At 29.0% G+C, this 18,708-nt stretch overlaps 1 protein-coding gene across 2 annotated transcripts; it reads right to left on the bottom strand.

The window, feature by feature from the left end:
- Positions 1-1,091: 1,091 nt before the first annotated feature.
- Positions 1,092-9,095, bottom strand: LOC123205317 (nuclear transcription factor Y subunit A-7-like). 2 transcript variants are annotated; one of them, XM_044622264.1, is made up of 6 exons: positions 8,953-9,095; positions 7,920-7,982; positions 6,764-6,903; positions 2,186-2,287; positions 1,907-2,071; positions 1,092-1,716 (listed from the first exon to the last, which is right to left on the bottom strand). In XM_044622264.1, exons 2-6 carry the CDS (start codon positions 7,945-7,947, stop codon positions 1,531-1,533), a joined length of 621 nt encoding a protein of 206 aa, XP_044478199.1. In that variant the 5' UTR covers positions 7,948-7,982; positions 8,953-9,095; the 3' UTR covers positions 1,092-1,530. The 2 variants fall into 2 exon arrangements, with proteins under 2 accessions (XP_044478199.1, XP_044478200.1); XM_044622265.1 differs by lacking the exon at positions 8,953-9,095 and adding an exon at positions 8,114-8,810.
- Positions 9,096-18,708: the final 9,613 nt, after the last annotated feature.

Below are 18,708 nucleotides of genomic sequence, written 5' to 3'. Positions count from 1 at the left end.
TTCTGATTTAATTGATTGAACCGACCAATCCGGTCTAATTTTCAAATCATTGACAAATATGACAAAATGATTATGCTCTTTCATTGATTTTATGAAGTTATCACATATTAAATTCTTGTAAAAGCTCAATAACATTTTCCTAAGTCAAATTGCAACATATACTTTATTTTGTTAGTGAGAAACTTTTGGAGACCAACTATTGGGTCAATAAATTCCGAAAAGACTAACCCAACAACTTATTATTCGAGTCTTTTACTTTAATACAAATATATCAAAACCATATTTGAAACCCGACTATCGGATTAGTAAATTCTAAAGAGACTAACTCAACAACCTATTATTAGAGTCTCTCTTGTTAATGCAAATATATCAAAACACATTTGATATTAATTCTACCAAATAAGTTTTGTTCATGTGTAGCAATTTGTCTTTTTTTCTGAAACTAACGTTACTATTTCTTTCATGCTTTTAACTATGGTATACTAAAATAAATTTTTGAAATAGACGGACCATAACATGTACCAAATGGATTACATCAATCATTCATGTTTCCACTGATAAACATGTGATGGTTAAGAACTGCCCCGAACATCTTTGGTCTCCCTTGTTCCAATTTTCCTTGGCCCATTTAATTATTTCTCCTTCTAAACACTATACCAACTCAAGATTGACCAGATAAGATTTAACTTCAACTTATAGTTTAAATTTTACCCTAACTAGCCAGACCTCAAATGTTTAAATCAATTCAAACTCGTCTCATTTTATGAAAATAAATTCAATTCTAAATTTAAACTCCACTTGTTCAATCCAATTTCGAATTTGAATTCAAAGAGCTTAAATTCAGTCCTAGCAACACTCCACTATACAACAAACGTCAGTTTCATTAAAACAACATCATATTTTAAGGGAACAAACAATGAATTTCCAAGTATATCGGCTAAATTCACTACCAATATTTCTCATGCTCCTTTCTTTTGGGTAAAATTTTGTGCCATTCATATAAATTCTTATTCAAATTTGTTTTTTTTATTTCCCCTTAAGTTTGTCAAATTTCAATTCTGGCGGGATAGAATAAAACATAGAGCAAGAGATAGAAACACAAATAAAAACATTTCTGACTTATTATCCAAGTTAACAAAAATAATACGACACAGCAACACCAAATCCTAATTTTATACTGGTCTAAAGTCACATATCCAAGACTCCCTATTTTCTGTCAGAAGAAAAATATCATCCCAACTTCTAGTTATATTAACTGCAAAATGCGCGAACACAGCATAACTTAACCACCACTCCCTCCAGAATAAAAGAGCAAAGGTCAGAAAGAATTCTGTTCTCAAGAAGATATCTAGCTATGACTGCACTTCAACACACATTTTTGGTTTCATTTTTGCAAACTTCTCAGGCAACCTACTACTGCGATACCTATATACATTACTACTGAATTCTAAGTACTGAGATGGGATGAAGCAAATACCGAGAAGGGAATTTCTAAGTACTCTTCCATGAGCTGTTGATCCTTTTTGTGTATTAGGATGTGCCATCTGAGGAAGCAAGTTCAGATTTATCAGAGTTGAGATTGATATCAGGCTGTGATTTATTATCTGATGCTGACTCCGTTTGTTTGTTTTCAGATTTATTTGAATTGAGAAACCGACCTCCACATCCTCTAGCTCTTCTTAATGCATGCAGATGTCGAGATTCATGCAAGTATGGCTGCATGATTAATATGAAGTATCAGTCAATAGAAAGTGATATAAAAGAAGATGGGATTGTAAAGACGCCTAGAAAATTTAATGAAGTGGCAAAACTTAGTAAGCTCAATGGTTTTCAGATAATTCCAATCAATGAAGTAAAAAGTAAAATCACTGAACAGATTGCGGTGAAGTTTCTATGCAGAACATGCCTTCCGAGACTTAATAGCTTTATTCTCTGATTCAGCTTTTGCACGAGACTGTCGACGTCTCAAGATGCCATGATATTGTTTTGCATTAACAAACACAGGCTCCTCAACTGCATCTGACTGCAAAGGAACTCCAGCTTGCCGAATCCCCATCAACTGAAGGTGGACCTGAAACAAGTAATGACAAATATGTTCATCATCCAGAATGGACCTGGAATCACAAAACATCACGTTACTGCATCAAATCAGACAAAATATATATCATTGCAGAGAATAAAATACCATTGGTTGTCCACCATAAGGCTGTGGAGGATAAGATTGTGCATCATAGGGAGCAAATATGCTTCTATAATAGGGATCCGGATATGGGTAAGGTGCCGGTGCCTGGCATAATATAAGGCCAAAGATGGAAGTCAGATGATGTATTAAATTATACAGGTTACTGACAGGTTCAGTTCAACAACTTTGCTAAGCATGTGTTACGGATGAGGTCACTAGCTTATAAAATATTTCCATGGCCAATGTCAACTTGATTATATCTTTAGAATGCTGACAGAGGATCTAAAAGTAAAATGAAATATGATGGGACCAGAATTCACAATCTACACTGATTTATCATAAAATAAGGCAAAAATGAAATCACACAGATTTATATAGTTTTCCAAAACATCATCAGTTCCAACATAAGAAATCCCTAATGAAAATCTTGCCAATTTCCAAAAGCAGAAACAAATTAACGATCAATCCTGTTGGTTACTTTAGAAACCACATCTTTTTTGGATTAAAATATATATTATGAAAAAAAAAGGTAAAAGGGCAACCCTAATACAGTATATAAGAGAGGATAAATGTTATTCAAGATCCTTGCACAGTGTACAACAAGGTTGATATGATCCAACCTGCAAATTCAACCAAACACACAAACAGTTGGCCAATTACTAAGAGAAAATCTGGTCTTATTTATCAACTAGCAAGAGAATCCCACTATATACACTCAACTGCTTCAACCATTACAATACAGAGAACAAAATTGAAATGGAAAGATGGATAATTCCAGCAATTCAAGGAGATAGAGACCTCCCTAGCACTGAGCTAACCAAACAAAAATCACATATCCCTCATACCCCCAGCCAACCTCCTCAAATACTTGCCCATTCTCGTATCTCTCTTTCTTTCAACCCAGTGTTGACACATTTCGAATTCACCTTTTTCATGAATCTTCCAAAATTGTTACAGCCTTCACATATTTCTTTTGTACGTGTTCCTTTATTCCTACTTGTATACGCCTTGAGAGGTTGAGAGGTCTAACAGAGGTCAAGTCTGCTAATTTAAAAGAAATAATTCTTTGTTAACTCTCTGTCTCTGACAGTGCACAACCATCAACAGTGGAGCACATACAGTTTCTCTGAGGGAGTCAGTGTACCTTAAAACTCTCCCAGAGACAATGAGAAAGAGAATTCATAGTCTTTGCAATGGAGATTGAAATTGTGTTATCAAGCAGCAAACCAATATTTTGCTTGTGAATGATGACTATACAAGCAAGTTTACCAGGAATTACTCATCTTGTCAGTCTCCACTAGCCTAACCACTGCAATTTTGTAGCTTTTGAATACAGCTGTGTCCATAACTCCATATAAGAATAACTAACATAGAAATGAAACCAAACATAAATAATGTTGTATGCTGCAAAACACAAATCAGGAGTTCAACGACTCTCACTGACTCCATAGACTCTGACTAGCATGCTATGAATTCTCAGTCCACAGAAGTCACCCCTTGAAAATGACATTTGACAGTCCATTTATCACAAGTGCTAAAGAAGAAGGCTACAAGTTGTCTTTAGATGAAGCCTAGTGACTCAGAAATGTCATATACAAGTTTAGTGATTAAAATCAGGCAAGTCTTTTAATCACAAGAAAGCAGAATCCTGAACCTGGAAATCTACTAAAAGAATGCGGAATCAGGCAATATTCTAGGTTATTTGGAACAAAATAATTAGAAGAACTTTTAGAAACATATTAGTCCTAACAACTACTACACAGCCATGCATTTGAAAATTCAAATTAAAAAGATAAAATCAGTCCCGCAATGGCATAACAGTCAACAATTTACAAAATCTTACAGCAGTATCAAGAAGAGAAATCTATTCAAGCAAGCACAAATAAATCAATCAATATCACTGGACTAAGTAAAGAGAGCCCCTGATAGATTGACTCTGCATAATCAAAACACTCTATAATTCAAGAACTCCATGATGGAGAAAGAAGAAACCTTGTTCCCTCTCCCATAAAACAAAGAATGACACCATGCCACACCTCCAACCCCAATTCATCAAGTCCCTGAACTTTGCAATGACCAACTGAGACAGCAACTTTATAAATATATGGTTAAGAAATAAGGGATTAAATGGTAGGTTATTATAATTCACAAACAGACATAAGTTTAGAAATGTCAGAAGAGCTTCAAAAAGCAAAGCAAACATCACGAATGCTAAGTGTCCAAAATAAACAACATGCCTATCATAATGAATTCTAGTAGTACCACATACACGAAAGTACCTTTATATTTTCTCATCCAAATGATGTTAGCACTGGGGTGGAAAGGAAAGGAAAGGATCAGTGTAACACCTCTAGGTGAATCCCACATTGGCAAAGTACGGGGAGAGATGTCGGGTTTGTACATGCATCTCATATCGCTTGAAGATGCTAAGATATGACTGATTAAAATGTCTATGAGTTTCTTAAGCTATCAATACACATTTTGTGTTGCAAAACCCAAAAGTAAAACCATGATAAACTGTGTGTCCAAAGTAGACAATATCTTAACAGTTAATCAGACTATTGGAATAAGAATGTTACTAATGATATCAGAACCACTCTGCATATCCTTTTGAACAATGGTGGGACAAACTTCAGTAAGAACGTTGAGTACCCCTAGGAGGGTGAATGTGACATCCCTATACGAATCCCACATCAGCAAAACACGGGTGAGATGTTGGTTTGTATATGCATTCCACATCACTTAGGATTTTGCTAAGATATGATTGGTTAAATAGTTTGTGAGCTCCTTAAGTTGTCAAGACACGTTTTGGGTTTTAAAGCCCAAAAATAAAATCATAATAGACTGTATATCCAAAGTGAACAGTATCTTCACAATAGGTTAGGTAATTAGACAAAGAATGTTACAAAAAAATGTATGTTTAATATCCCTTGTTTGGGTGGTATATTATATTTCAAGAAAAAAAAAGGGAAAATGAGGACAACTAATAAAGACATGAAGGCCATTTCTCTGTTTAATCACAAATGTTTGAATATAAAGGGTAAAGGGTATGGCTTAAATGCTTTTCACCTATTATGACTATACAATATCTATAATATAACGATGAAATTTATAATCTCCTACCGTTATAGATGATATCATTTGAATGTAATGGTTATAACTTTTATAGCCTCTCATTTTTCCATTAATAAAACAAACATGTTTTCTCAATTCATTTCTCATCCATCCTAAAGAGTTAAATACAAAATATTATAATTGTTTTCTCGTATTTTCCTTTCCTCAATATTGGTTAGAAAACATTTTAATTCCATTATAATAAAAAGATCTGTACTGTCTGTGAAACCACCATCACCAAAACAAATATTCATCAACACAGTGAAAAGAAAAGAATCTACCACATAACTAAATGGATGCGTCAGGAAGTTGTACTAGACTAAATTACTTTTTTTTTCCTTTTTATATTGGATAAGATTGGTTTACATATAATGTTACACTGTGTCTAGTACAATGTTATAATAGACAAGATTATGTATAATATCAATAATTTCAAATTTAATCATTAAACTAATTTAAATAAAGAATAATTAAAATTTTAATATAATTTTTTTTATAATAACAATATTTTTTTCAAATTTATCATTAATTATTCATAATTGTTTTTAAAATATTAATCAATTAATAAAAGTTTATCCACAATTAAAAATAGAAATGCACATATCAGTTCAACTATATGAAGGAATGAAGGACCAAAACAACTAAAGAGAAGCACACACATGGGTCTCATTACACTATGAACAGGAACTAATAAAAATTTAGGGGCAGCAGTTAAAGTAATTCTAGTAACCGTCAATATAGGTAAAAAATATTTAATGCTATATTGCCTTTTATGAAATCTAGTACCACAAAAAAAGCCCAAATTTGTTTCTCACAACAGCCCATGGATTTAAGTTAGAGATTCCACCATCATCACCAACAAAAATGCATCTGCTAATATACTTGAAAATAACATCTAAACACCATGTACCACCACAAGCATCTACTTGAACTAGCCAGAACATTGTTACCAGCACCAACTGAAACACCATCTACATCATTATTGCCACCTCATCACACCAAAACATGACTATATATATCATCACTAAGGTAAAGTTGTTCATAACCATCATCGCCTACTCATCAGTAAACTAGCATTACAGCTAAAGTAAGCACAATCTCCAACAATCAGTCACCATGAGTGGTGCCACCCTGATAACACTCTGCTTCTTCAAAAACCAACAATAATGTCCCACAATATTAAAATCAAACATAATAAATAATCCAAACATTTGAAGCTAAAGTCTGGGTCAAACCCCTTCTAGTACTTATATTAACAAATTTTAAAGAAGAAAATCAAATTACTCAGCAAAATAGACACCACAACCATAAAACAAATTATGCACACAGAAATACATCTCATCAGATATTTTTAGTTAAAAAGGTTGAAAAACTTGCTGCCCTCTCCACCCCACATCACCCAAAAAAAATGATAATAAATAAAATAAGAAAGAGATAAGGAACAAAAATTTACTCCAGAGACAATACCATAGCATGGACTGCCCCAAGTTGAGGGGTTGTATACTGAAGTGGGGTTCTGACGCCAGGGTAAGACATTCCACTCACAGGTGATGAGGAATGAATCTGGGATTCCGAGTGATTTTGCTGCTCATCAGCTTCACTGTTATCTATAGGTCCAATTTCCAAAAGCATTTAATAATGCGTTCAAAATGTTTAAAATGAAGGAGATATATAACCAAAGACGAAATAATAACTCCATACATCAAGCTTCACAATATAAAAAGACACGCAATTAGGACAAGGATATCCAGCGAACATAAAATCAGCAATGCAAGAGTTTAACCACTAAATTTTGTTATATATGAATTACACCCACATGATGGCATAAATGAAAGCAAAATGAATGCACAAGAAGAGCGCAATGCTTGTTTTATTTTATTTTTCATGGACATAGATAACTTTGGTTAAAATAAAGTATCTATCTACAAGGATAAACCAGGATGAATCTGAAATAGGCATCTAAGCATCCAAACCAGATGATTCCAACATATGAACTATGATTGCCTCTCATTTGGCTTCGTTTTGGGAATGGAGAATGCCAACCCTAACTGATTACATAGGTCTATTAAGATTCTCAGAATTCATATAGGGAAAAAACCATCATATTTCTTATCCTTGGGAGTGAGATAATGTCATAATGACAGAGAAAAAGAATAAGCGAACACTAAAACAAGAGCTACATTTCTTACTTATGACTAAAGTTGGATAGCTTAAAAGAAAATCCTTAAGCAATTCATTTTCTGAGAGGTTTCTAAACCCTTTGTTTTTTTATCCCCTTTTGAATTATTTTTTGGAGTCTCCATTCTGATCAAATTGAAGAAACAATTGAAAAAAAGATTTTATTATTCTAGGATCTTTCTTCTTTGTCTTGAATCATTGATTTTAGAAATTACTTCAATAATCTTTAATTTTTTTCTAAAATATGGCAGCAACACACCTTCTTTGGTGATTTCTTAATATGAGAGAATCATATGGGCAATTATAATGTGAGATATTTTTAATCAATTGATGCCCAAATAACAAGTTGTTTTAAAAATTTTAATCTAATTACTTCAATCAAAGCTATATATTACAAAGGTACCAAAACAACATGAGCTTTGATCAAGATATTGATGTAAAATACCAGATGGATCATGCACCGAAGAAGTCATGAGGCTGTTACCCACACAAGCACAACTACTTGGACCTGGCACCACAATCAACAAAATACAGATCAATGAGTACCAAAGAATTTCAATCAAATTCAACATAGGATGTTATCATCTATAAAGTAAATTTGGCATAGGAAAAGATAGAACTCCGATCACTGTAGCTCACCTTCCGTTTCAGTATAGTTTCAGATTTTTTTTCTCTAATATCTGAGGTATCTTCCAAGTTACAATTTAGAAATCAATGAAGCTTCTTTATCAAAGTAGAATGTAATAGTTACAAACTTTAGAATACCCAAATGCAGATTTTGACCAATTATTCATTTAATTTTTCAAAAAGAAGTAAACATCAGACTTGAAGAATAATATTTATGTTGTGTAGCTGCACAATAACCAGGCCAAACATAAAAAAATTCTCTAGTATCTCCCCTCCTTCAACTGATTTAATTCACACAACTATGCTGCCAAAATTAAACCACTGTAGACTAGCCTAAAAGATAGGCAAAAAGAGTCTAATTACACAAGAATCAACCTACTTGATCCAAGGACTGCCACATAGCAACAACATCATCTCATGACACCAAAACAAGCTCGAATTAACTCTCACAAACAACTAAAATTATCAATTATCTTCAAATAATACACGAAAATCAGCGAAGTCAAGCAATACAATACAAAGCCTCGAATTCGACTTCAATTAAATAGTCAAAATCGTTAAAAATCAAATAAACCAAACAGACCACCAATCTATCCAAAATAAACAAACAACAACTCTAAAGCGAATAAAGAAAAATAGCAAAACACTTCACATTCATTTCCGATTCTCCCAATTCTCTGTAAAACAACACAAAATTCAAACAATTTCCACAGAAACGAAACAAAAAAGGAATAAAAGGAAAAAGAAAATTTAATAAGAATTGAAAATTCAGATTGTTTCTGTTACTTTGATGTGAATTTTGAATTCGAATAAACGTAAAAGAAACACAACTTAGGGTTTGAAAATTTTACCTTAATATTGAGAAATTTTAGTCTGTGCTTTGTTCTAGCAGGCTTGAATTGGAATATTTAACGAAACGAACAAATTATAAACGCCCAAATTTTTTCAACCCTGAAGTTCATAAACGTAAAAATTTCTATCATTGTTTTGAAATTACCACTTACCCCCCTTTTCTGTTAATTTTTGTCGTCAGATCAGAACTCATAGTGGAGTCATTGACCAATTTTGACCACTAAATTTCAAATATAATTATATTAAGGATTGTTTGATTTCTATCATAAATAATTTTAAAAATTAAATTTAATATAATTTTTTTAGTTTATTTCAATATTTTAATTTTTGAAATTTTTTTAATATTTGATTATGTGTTTCATATAATATTCAAAAATTAATTTCAGATTAAAACTGTGGAACTGATATTCAATTATTGATTAGTTCTTTTAAACGTATTTTATATAAATTTAAATTATTGATTACATGGGTGCAATAATTTAAAATTTCGGGATTTTTGTTTTCTTTAAATTTTCATAAATTTCGAATATTTATTTTATATTTTGAAAAAGAATTATTTCAAAAATTTCTGGTTATTTTGGAAAAACTTTTGACAACTTATAGTAGGAATAAAATTGATATTCATTGGTAAAAATAGTGAACTAGTTGATTTTTATTTTTTACTGAAAAACTGATAGAAAGGAGGTAAATGATACTTTTGAAACTTATGGGGTCGAAAGAGTTCCGGAAAAAGTTCTCTACGTTTTGGAAATGGGATTTTCCCTTTCCGAATACTCATTTCACTTCTACCACAATTTTTTGCCTTTTTGAGAACGCCGACAAGATTTCTGTTTAAAAGAAGGCCGACAAAATTTTCTGGCGACGACATTAGAAATATTTAAAAAATCAAAGGGGTAAGCGGACATTGGTGAACGCACGTGCGAAGAACTATTTTCTATTTTATTATTCGCTTTCTCTCTCTCCTTTTTCGTACTCACGTGTCCTATTTTTCTACCCTTTTTCCCTTAATAAATTTATTTATACAGATTTTTAATATATAATTTATATATATAAATAATATATTATTATATAATTAAAAACTTTAAATTAAAAATAAAATAATATTTAATCATATAATAATATAATATTTATATATAAAAAATATATATACGTAATATTATTTTTTCTTCTTTTTAATAAAAGAGTTATTTAGATTTTTTAACTTAATTTTAAATATTATTTGTTAATGATGAAAAATAAATAATTTTTCGTCTAATTAGTTTCGACCCTAATCTCTTTGGAGTTCTCATTAAAATAATATTTTATATTTTTCATAATTATTTTACTGGTATTTTCTCTTTAAACTACTAATATTATAATCATGAATATAAGTTTTAAATAATAGATAAAATCACATATTATTTTGTGTTAAACTTATTCTCAATACCTAATTTGTATTATCTTAAAGGATATCAAAATTCATTATCGTATCCCCAAAATTACTAATATAACCTTTCTTGCACGATATTACGAATTGCATTCATCAGTAGACTAACCATAGAAGTGGATTGTTTCTTTCTCTTTCCTCGCGTCTCCTTTTTCTTTTTAAATTCTAGATTTGTTGACACACCGTCGACAATCTTTTTGTAACGGACTTTTGAGTAATTTTAATATGAATCATAAGGGTAAAACAGTAATTATATAAAAACACGTTCGCGCACTGATCTCCACTAACGCCATCTTAACGGATATCTGTTTTCAGGGGTTATTTTTAAAAGATTCCGGAAACATTTGTGACGGAAACATTGGTAAAGGATAAGTTTAGCAAAGGGAGCTTTTTTCTTACTTTATATTAATTCGTATTTGAAAATCGTGTTAATATTATATAAATAATTTAATATATAGTAGATAATAATATTTTAAAGCCCTATTATGTAGACCTATTTTTTCTAATATTACATTCTTTCGGTTCATAATAATGATAATAATTTTAATTATTTGTCCAAGAAGACAATAAAATATAATTTTAGATTTAATATTTTATTAAATAATATTAATATATAAATAATAAAGATAAATTTAAGTATAAATAATAATATATTAATATATAATTAATTAATTTAAAATTAAATACGAACAATTTAAAAAAATCTTATAAATTAAAATTTTATAATATATTGAATTAATATAAAAATTAACTCATAGTTCTATTTAACATAAATTAAAGTTGAATTCAAATCGAGTTAAATTCGAATTTAAGAGCTTGGCTTAGTTTATAGAAACGGAGCTCAAGTTTGTCGAACTCACTACAAATGAACTTGAGCTCAACTTGTTTCAAGCTCTAATTAAAGCTAGAGTTTAATTTGAGCTCGAACTTTAACTAATTTGTTATCAAAACGATATTATTTTAATACATATTAATCAAAATAACATCATTTTGTATCAAAATTTTTAACTTACGAGTTTAACTAATAATTAGAGTTCAAAGTTACAAGCTCGAACTTATTTAGAATTGATTTATTTTAAACTTATTCAAATTAAATTTAAACTTGAACTTAAATTAATTCAATTTAAATCTAATCCTAACCTAAACAAAGTTATTTTGGAAGTACCTTGGTAACATTATTAATAAAAAATATTTTTCATTGGTGAAAATAAAAAATGTTTTCAGAGAGGATCAGGTAAGGTCAGGTTGGAAGAATCTGGGCCACTGAAATGGAATCAGAAAGTGAGGAGTTTGGCGCAGTGACGGAAAGGAGTAGAGAAGAAATCTGGACCAGAAGTTTTGAGTGGGGTCCATTTCATTGAATGAGAATTAAGGGGACCGCTGGCCGTTCGTTGGCTTGATTGGGGATCAAGAGGAGGACAAGGTGTACGGATTATATCCACTGGGGGCCCATATGAGGATTTGATTAATTGGAATTTTGGTGTTGTGCTCCGTGAGCTACACCTGCGGCCGCTTCCAAGTTTCAAACCACATACTGCCAACTTAGTGTCGGCGCAACGCGGCACTTTTTTTTTTGGCCAGAAGTTGTTTTCCCTCCAAATTTTAACCAAATTTCAAAATTACACCTATAGTAATTAAAAATTCAAATACTAATTTATGAATTAATTTTTATTAAAACTTCTAGTTATAGATGAGGTTAAAATTTTAATTTTATCACTAAACATTAAAACCTCAAAAGTTAATATCATTGTTTCTTCAGATTTTAAAAATTAATATTTTACCCATATTTTTAAAGTTTAAAAAATTAATATTTCACCCATAAGATTTGTTTCCCTTCTCTAACTACAACCATTCTGCTCGACGAATGACAATTTTCACCTATCTTCTATATCCGACTATAAAGGGCAACCATCTACCACTATGAAGGATGACGTTTGTCATTCGAATTTAGAAGATGCGACGAAATATGACACTTTGTCACATCTTTCTGATTTGGACAATAAAAGGTCATCCTTTGTCAAAGAATATCGGCAATTAGATTCCCTAAGCCACAAGAGATGAAACCTAAAAATAGAGAGGAGAAAGTGAATTTTTTAAGATTTAATCATGAAGGAAAATTATTAGTTTTTTTTAAACTAAGATGAAAAAATAATATAATTTTTTATAGTGTTAAGATTTAGTGATAAATTAATAATTTTAATCTTATCTCTAATTGAAAATTTTAATAAAAATTAGTTTATTAATAATTATTTAGATTTTTAAATAATAACAGATATACTTTTAAAATTGGGCTAAAATTTGGTGGGAAATACTCCATTGGCCTTTTTCTTAAATTTTGTACTACCCATGACACAGTTCAATATTTTGAGAGCTTGATTGGATGGAGTGGGGTGTTTCAATCCAACCAATAATCGAATTGATTAATTATTTTAATAAATATTAAAAATAATTTTATATAATTAATTATTAAATATATAATTTAAATTATTAAATATTTTAAAAATAAATTTAATTTAATAACTTGTTTACCTACATAACTTGAATAAAAGAGTTTTATAATATTTTGAAAATTTTAATATGTTTTTCAATAATTTAAAAAATGATAGTTATATTAAAAAAATTGACCATAATATAACAAATTAGAAATTTTCACTACTTTTTTTTTAATATTTATCTTATTATTTTATTTAAATGTTAATTGTATATATATTTTATCTTCATTTTGAATGTTTATTTCAAAGATTAAATAACTATAATTTAATTATTATTTATTAAATTACAAATATTTGGAAATGAATTATTTTTAATATATTAAAATAGTAATTTAAACTAAATTAAACTTTTTTTTAGTTTAGTTTGAGACTTACAATAAATTGGTTTGATTTAGATTTTTTTTTTGTTTAGTTTGAAAAAATTTTTAAACCACACTAAATAAGATCATGCACACCCGAAAACATTAGATTGAAATCATCAAGGTATTAAATTCTTATCGGGAATAAGTATAAGATTTAAACCTTGTTTGTGATTTAAAATCCTCTATAAAAAAGGATGAGAAATATCTTCATTTAAAATTGAAAAATATTATATATATTTAATTTTGAGTATCTAATTTAGACTCAGATGATGTATCATATGTGATTATATGTTATTTTATTTTTAATTTAAAATTATTTAATTATATAATAATATATTATTTAAGTAGGGTGTAAGTAGATTTATCGAAATTTAAACTCATTTCCTTGATATGGGATTGGCCAGAAAGTTATGTCTCATGACTTAGCACGCTTAGGTTAAGGTACTTGAGGGGCTAATAACTAATGTTTATTGAAAAGAAAAAGGCCCATTAGGCCAATGGGTCATGAATCCACAACTTCAACACATTGGAGTCCAATCTGTTGCAACCCAAGTTAAAATCCAAAGAAGCGCAAGAGGGGCTGGTTTTTTGTTTTTGGTAAGCAAATGTGCGTGTTAATAAAAACCAACTGGAGACCTACTAAGCCTTGGCCAAACCACCAAAGAAAGGCCAGCACAAAGCTACAAACAGACTAAGCCTGCAGGAACCAAAAATCTTACTCGTCTTCTCTTAGAGGTTTATCGAGGTTTTCACCACGATAAAATTCAAGAGAAAAATCAAGACTAATCTTAATCTATACAACATAGACTTTACAAGAAAACAAGGGCGGATGTCTGTCCAAAAAAATAAAATAAACAGAGAATTTTGGCAAAAGGGAAAGTTGTTAAAAGCTATTTGAACCTAGCAATTTAAGAGTAAATTCAAATCAAATTGATTCAGACTTAAATGTACATTTAGTTTAAACGAAATAAACTCGAATTAAAACTTTAACCCGATAGCTCAATACATGTTTGACTCTTTTATCTTCTGACTAGATAATAACATATCAATGTTTATACTGTTTATACATTGTTAGTGTATAGATACTATTGCTAAAAATTAAAGGCCAAAGGACTTACTGCCACCCAAGGTTTGTTGCAATCCAAAACTCACACCCGCATCTTTTCAAAAATCTAAAATTTCACTTATCATCCAATTCTGTTAATGATTTTTATTAGTTTTAAGTTTAAATAACTTTTTTACTCTCTTTTAGTGAAATGACCAAAATACTTCCTTGTTCGAATTATTAATTTAATACGTTATCTTGTAACTAAATGTTAATTATCAATTTACCCTTCACTATATAATAACCAAACTGTAAATTAGATACCTCTTTCATTAGTTTATCTTAAAATTAGATACCTGTTTCATTTGTTTATCTTAATTTCATTTGAGGGTGAAATTAATGTGGTGAATTGATTTCCAAAGACTGCAGCTTTGGTTTAAAATTCCAGATTTACATGGACAGTAGCAGAGCATCCATAGATCAACATAGATAGTAGTAGTATCGGAGGCCTTCCTTGCATTGCGCAATTAAAACCCTCTGTTTAACATGTAGTCCAGCACCATAGCTTCGTCAAAAATATAAAATTTTAATTTTGCAGGCAATTGATACTGCAAAAACAGGTCGAAAAATCTATCTTTTCTATACCACTTTGACTTTATGTATTAAAATTTCGAATATAAGATATGAGATTTAGATCTCACATTAAAAAGTATGTATAACTAATGTGAAATTTATATAGTCTTGAACTCTTCCATTTTAATATATAGCTTTTAAGATATGGTTTTTCTAAGGTTTATATCTTTTGATATTAGAGTTATGATCATGTCTCCCAGTTATAATCGTACAATATGGGTGGTGATATCAGTATTATAATATTCATCTTAGGCTAATAGAGAGCTAGCACATAAGCAAAATAAAAAAAAATATTACACATAATATTACTCTATGTTTAATACAGAATTAATAAAAAGTTTTCCAAATTTTTGGAAGGAAATGGGGCCCATATCTGTTTGTTTCGTTTTGTAGTGTAAGTAGACTCATCATCATCATCAATTTTGACCCTGTGAGGTCTGGCGAAGCCCATAACTTTCACCTATCCGCCAACTAATCCCAAAGCGCTTTCTACCACCACAGGGTTGAGCCGAACTGAGCTAGTTCGATTTTGAAAGTCAGTTTAATTTATTTTATCTTAAATTTATTTAATTTGAATTCAAATTAAATTTGAATCAAGAAAGTTGATTTATTTTTTAAATTAAGTTAAACTCAAGTCAGAAAAAATTCGATTTGGTTTAACTTGTAATTTAAGGGATTAGGTTTGAACTTGAATCATGATTGGATTTGAGTTATGTTTAATAATTATCAAAACGATATTATTTTTCTAATTATTAGATTAAAAAAATCATTTTGTCAATAAGTTACGAACTCAAATCACAAATTTAAATCAAGAACTTGAGTTAAACTCAAATCGAATCAAGCTAAACTAAGTTTATTTAAATTGAACTCAAGCTACTCTTAATTTTAATTCGATAAACTTAAATTAAACTATTTTTTATTATAGTCAAAATTGATTTAGAAGGCATTCATATTTGGTTTGGTTCGTATCCATATATTGTACCGCTCATGTGCCTTTATTTTTTTAAGCTAAATGATTTGTTTCTACCAAAAGTATAGTGAAACACCAAAATGATTCCCTCCAACTTTCAAAAATCCAAACATTCACCCATAAACAAAATTATGTTAAAAAACTCAGTTAAAATTAAACACAAAATCATCTTTTTTAATAATAATAAAAAACTATATAATTAATTTCATTTCCTCTAGGTTTTAAAAACTAATATTTTACCCTTGTATAAAGTTTTTCAATTTTAAAAAATCACATTTTCCCCCCTCCAAAACCCTCTCCGGCCACCATCTCTATCTTTGACGACTGTCAAATCCACCCTAAACGTTGCCGTCAAAGTCTTCTCACCATCAGACTGCCAAAAGTTGAATTTCTAGATGAATCGTTTGAGCGTCGTCTGGACGACAATGTTTAGACAAAAATCGTCTAGATTTTCAGACAATTTTCATTTAGATTTTCAAGTGATTTTTGTTTGGATTTCTAAGTGACGTGGCTTAGGGAGAGATGAATAGACTTTTCTCTAAGGATTAGAGCTGAAAGTATCGTCACCGGTGACTGGAGTAGAGAGGAAGAAAACCTTAAGTTTTAGGGGAAAAAATGTTACTTTTCGAAGTTTAAAACTTTAAATAAGGGTAAAATTATTAGTTTTTAAAATTTAAGAGGAAAATTTAATAACTTTTATATTTTTAAAATTTTTTTCTTAAATTTTTAAAATTTTTTGTTAAATGATGAAATTATTCTTAATTTTATCTGAGTTTTTTAATAAAATTTTACTCATAAATGAGTATTTAAAATTTCCAAAGTTAGGGGAGGCTACTTTACCTTGGGTGAGGTCAAGTCATTTGGCCTTATTTTAATTCCAACTACACTGATTGTTTTACTTGTACTAGATAATATCCTTATTGTTTTCCCATGAAGCAGCAAGTTTGGTTCGAGAAATATGGATATAATCTCTTCTGGTACAAATTTAAAATTTTAGATAATTAACATCACAATTTTTTAAAAAATATAATTATTAACTATGAGAACGTTTAATTTAAATAATATCTTATTATTAAAAATAAAAAATTATACATAGATAGATTATTTATAAAATTATTAGATATAAAATAATATTATATTTAATAAAAATTGATAGATATAAATAATTATTGTATTTGATTGGGTGTAATACAATGTTATTTTACTTAAATGTCTTTAGATATAGTTATTCTAAAATATTTTTCATATTACTTATTATATTAATTGAAAATAAAGTATTTTTGTCCTAAAAAATTAATAAATAAATATAAATATATAACCAAATAAAAATTTTCTTGATAATCTTTTAATACTTAATATAGAATCGTTAATAAGATTATGTCTTATATTATTTTTCATATCACAATTAGTAATAAAATATTATCAAAATTTTTTATTATAATTAAATAAAATAATATAAATAATAAAAGATATATTATCAAAGAATTAATCTCAAAAATAATATTTTAAAACTTAGTGGAGTTTAACCAAATCAAGAGTTGGTTTATGTCAATCTTGATTTGATAGAATAGTTTACATGATAAATATTATAATAACATTCAAAACAAATTTAATAACCGCGTCTATTTGAAAATTTTTATGTTGAAGTCATCGTAATAGTCTGACTATTGTGACGTGGCAGTGGATCGGGATTGATTGGATCAAATAGTCTTATCCAGGTTTCAAAAAAAGTCTAAAAATAACATAAAATCCAATTTTCTTTATACACATAATTTAGCTCTTGATTCGATCTCGAATGAATAATTTAGCTCAAATAAGATTTTTCATTATAAAAAAAATGTATACAGTATATGCATGTGTATGCATATGTGTTGTGTATGTGAGTGGGGGCTTGTGTACTAGCTTGAAAAAAATTATATTAAGAGTTGTTTAAAAAAGAATACCATTTATTTTAAATAATATATATTATCAAAATAAGTTTCCAGAGGTCGCCATCGCAGGAAAGAAAATCTAGGAATCTAGGGGTGAAATGATCACTTTTTAAAATTTAAAAATTTTGGATGAGAGAGAATTACGAAAATTTTAAACTCAGGAGAGTAAAATATGACAAAATTTTAATTTTTTTTAAATAATATTTTATCTCTAACCTTAATTAAAATTTTTAATAAAAATTTTTATGAGTGAGTATTTGAGTTTTTAAAACCCTATAAATATATATATATATATATATATATATATATATATCTATTTTTACATTAAAACTTGAGTGGGAAATAGTCCTTTGGCCTTTACTATTTATAAAATCCACATAATTCACATCCTTTTAATTTTAGAGTCAAATCAAAACCATTTAAATAATATAATGCTTATTTTGGAACTATAAATACAATTTTAATTTAGTACACATGCACACAAGCACATGTTATTTATATTAAATTCATATGAAACCATCTAATAAATATAAAGTTATTTTGATAATATATTTTATTTAAAATAAATGGTATTCCTTTTTAAACCAACTCTTAATATAATTTTTTTAAGTGAGTACACACAAGCCCCCACACACATGCACAACACATATGCATACACACGCATACATTGCACACACATTTTTATTTTTATAACTATAAATTTTATTCAAATTGAATCGTTTATATATGACCAAACCAATTTTATCAAACAGATTGAACCTTATATCTAGTGACCACACACAATCATTTCTAATGATAAAATCAAATGAAACTATCTAAGTAAATATAATGCTTATTTTGGTATTTCATTTTATTTAAAATAAATGATATCCACTTTTAAACAACTCGAAATACAA

Source organism: Mangifera indica, unplaced genomic scaffold, assembly GCF_011075055.1.
Source record: "Mangifera indica cultivar Alphonso unplaced genomic scaffold, CATAS_Mindica_2.1 Un_0003, whole genome shotgun sequence".
NCBI classification, from domain to species: domain Eukaryota; kingdom Viridiplantae; phylum Streptophyta; class Magnoliopsida; order Sapindales; family Anacardiaceae; genus Mangifera; species Mangifera indica.
The sequence above is the reverse complement of the archived record's forward strand: the minus strand, read 5'-3'. Positions and strand labels throughout refer to the sequence as shown.

Bases quoted from the DNA above. Each gene is read 5' to 3' on its own strand.
- LOC123205317 (XM_044622264.1), bottom strand. From the start codon at position 7,947: ATGACTTCTTCGGTGCATGATCCATCTG. The intron at 6,904-7,919 runs GTATTTTACATC...TTGGACCTATAG, and splicing joins TTCGGTGCATGATCCATCTG to ATAACAGTGAAGCTGATGAG. The intron at 2,072-2,185 runs GTATTTTATTCT...TACTTGTTTCAG, and splicing joins CTTATGGTGGACAACCAATG to GTCCACCTTCAGTTGATGGG.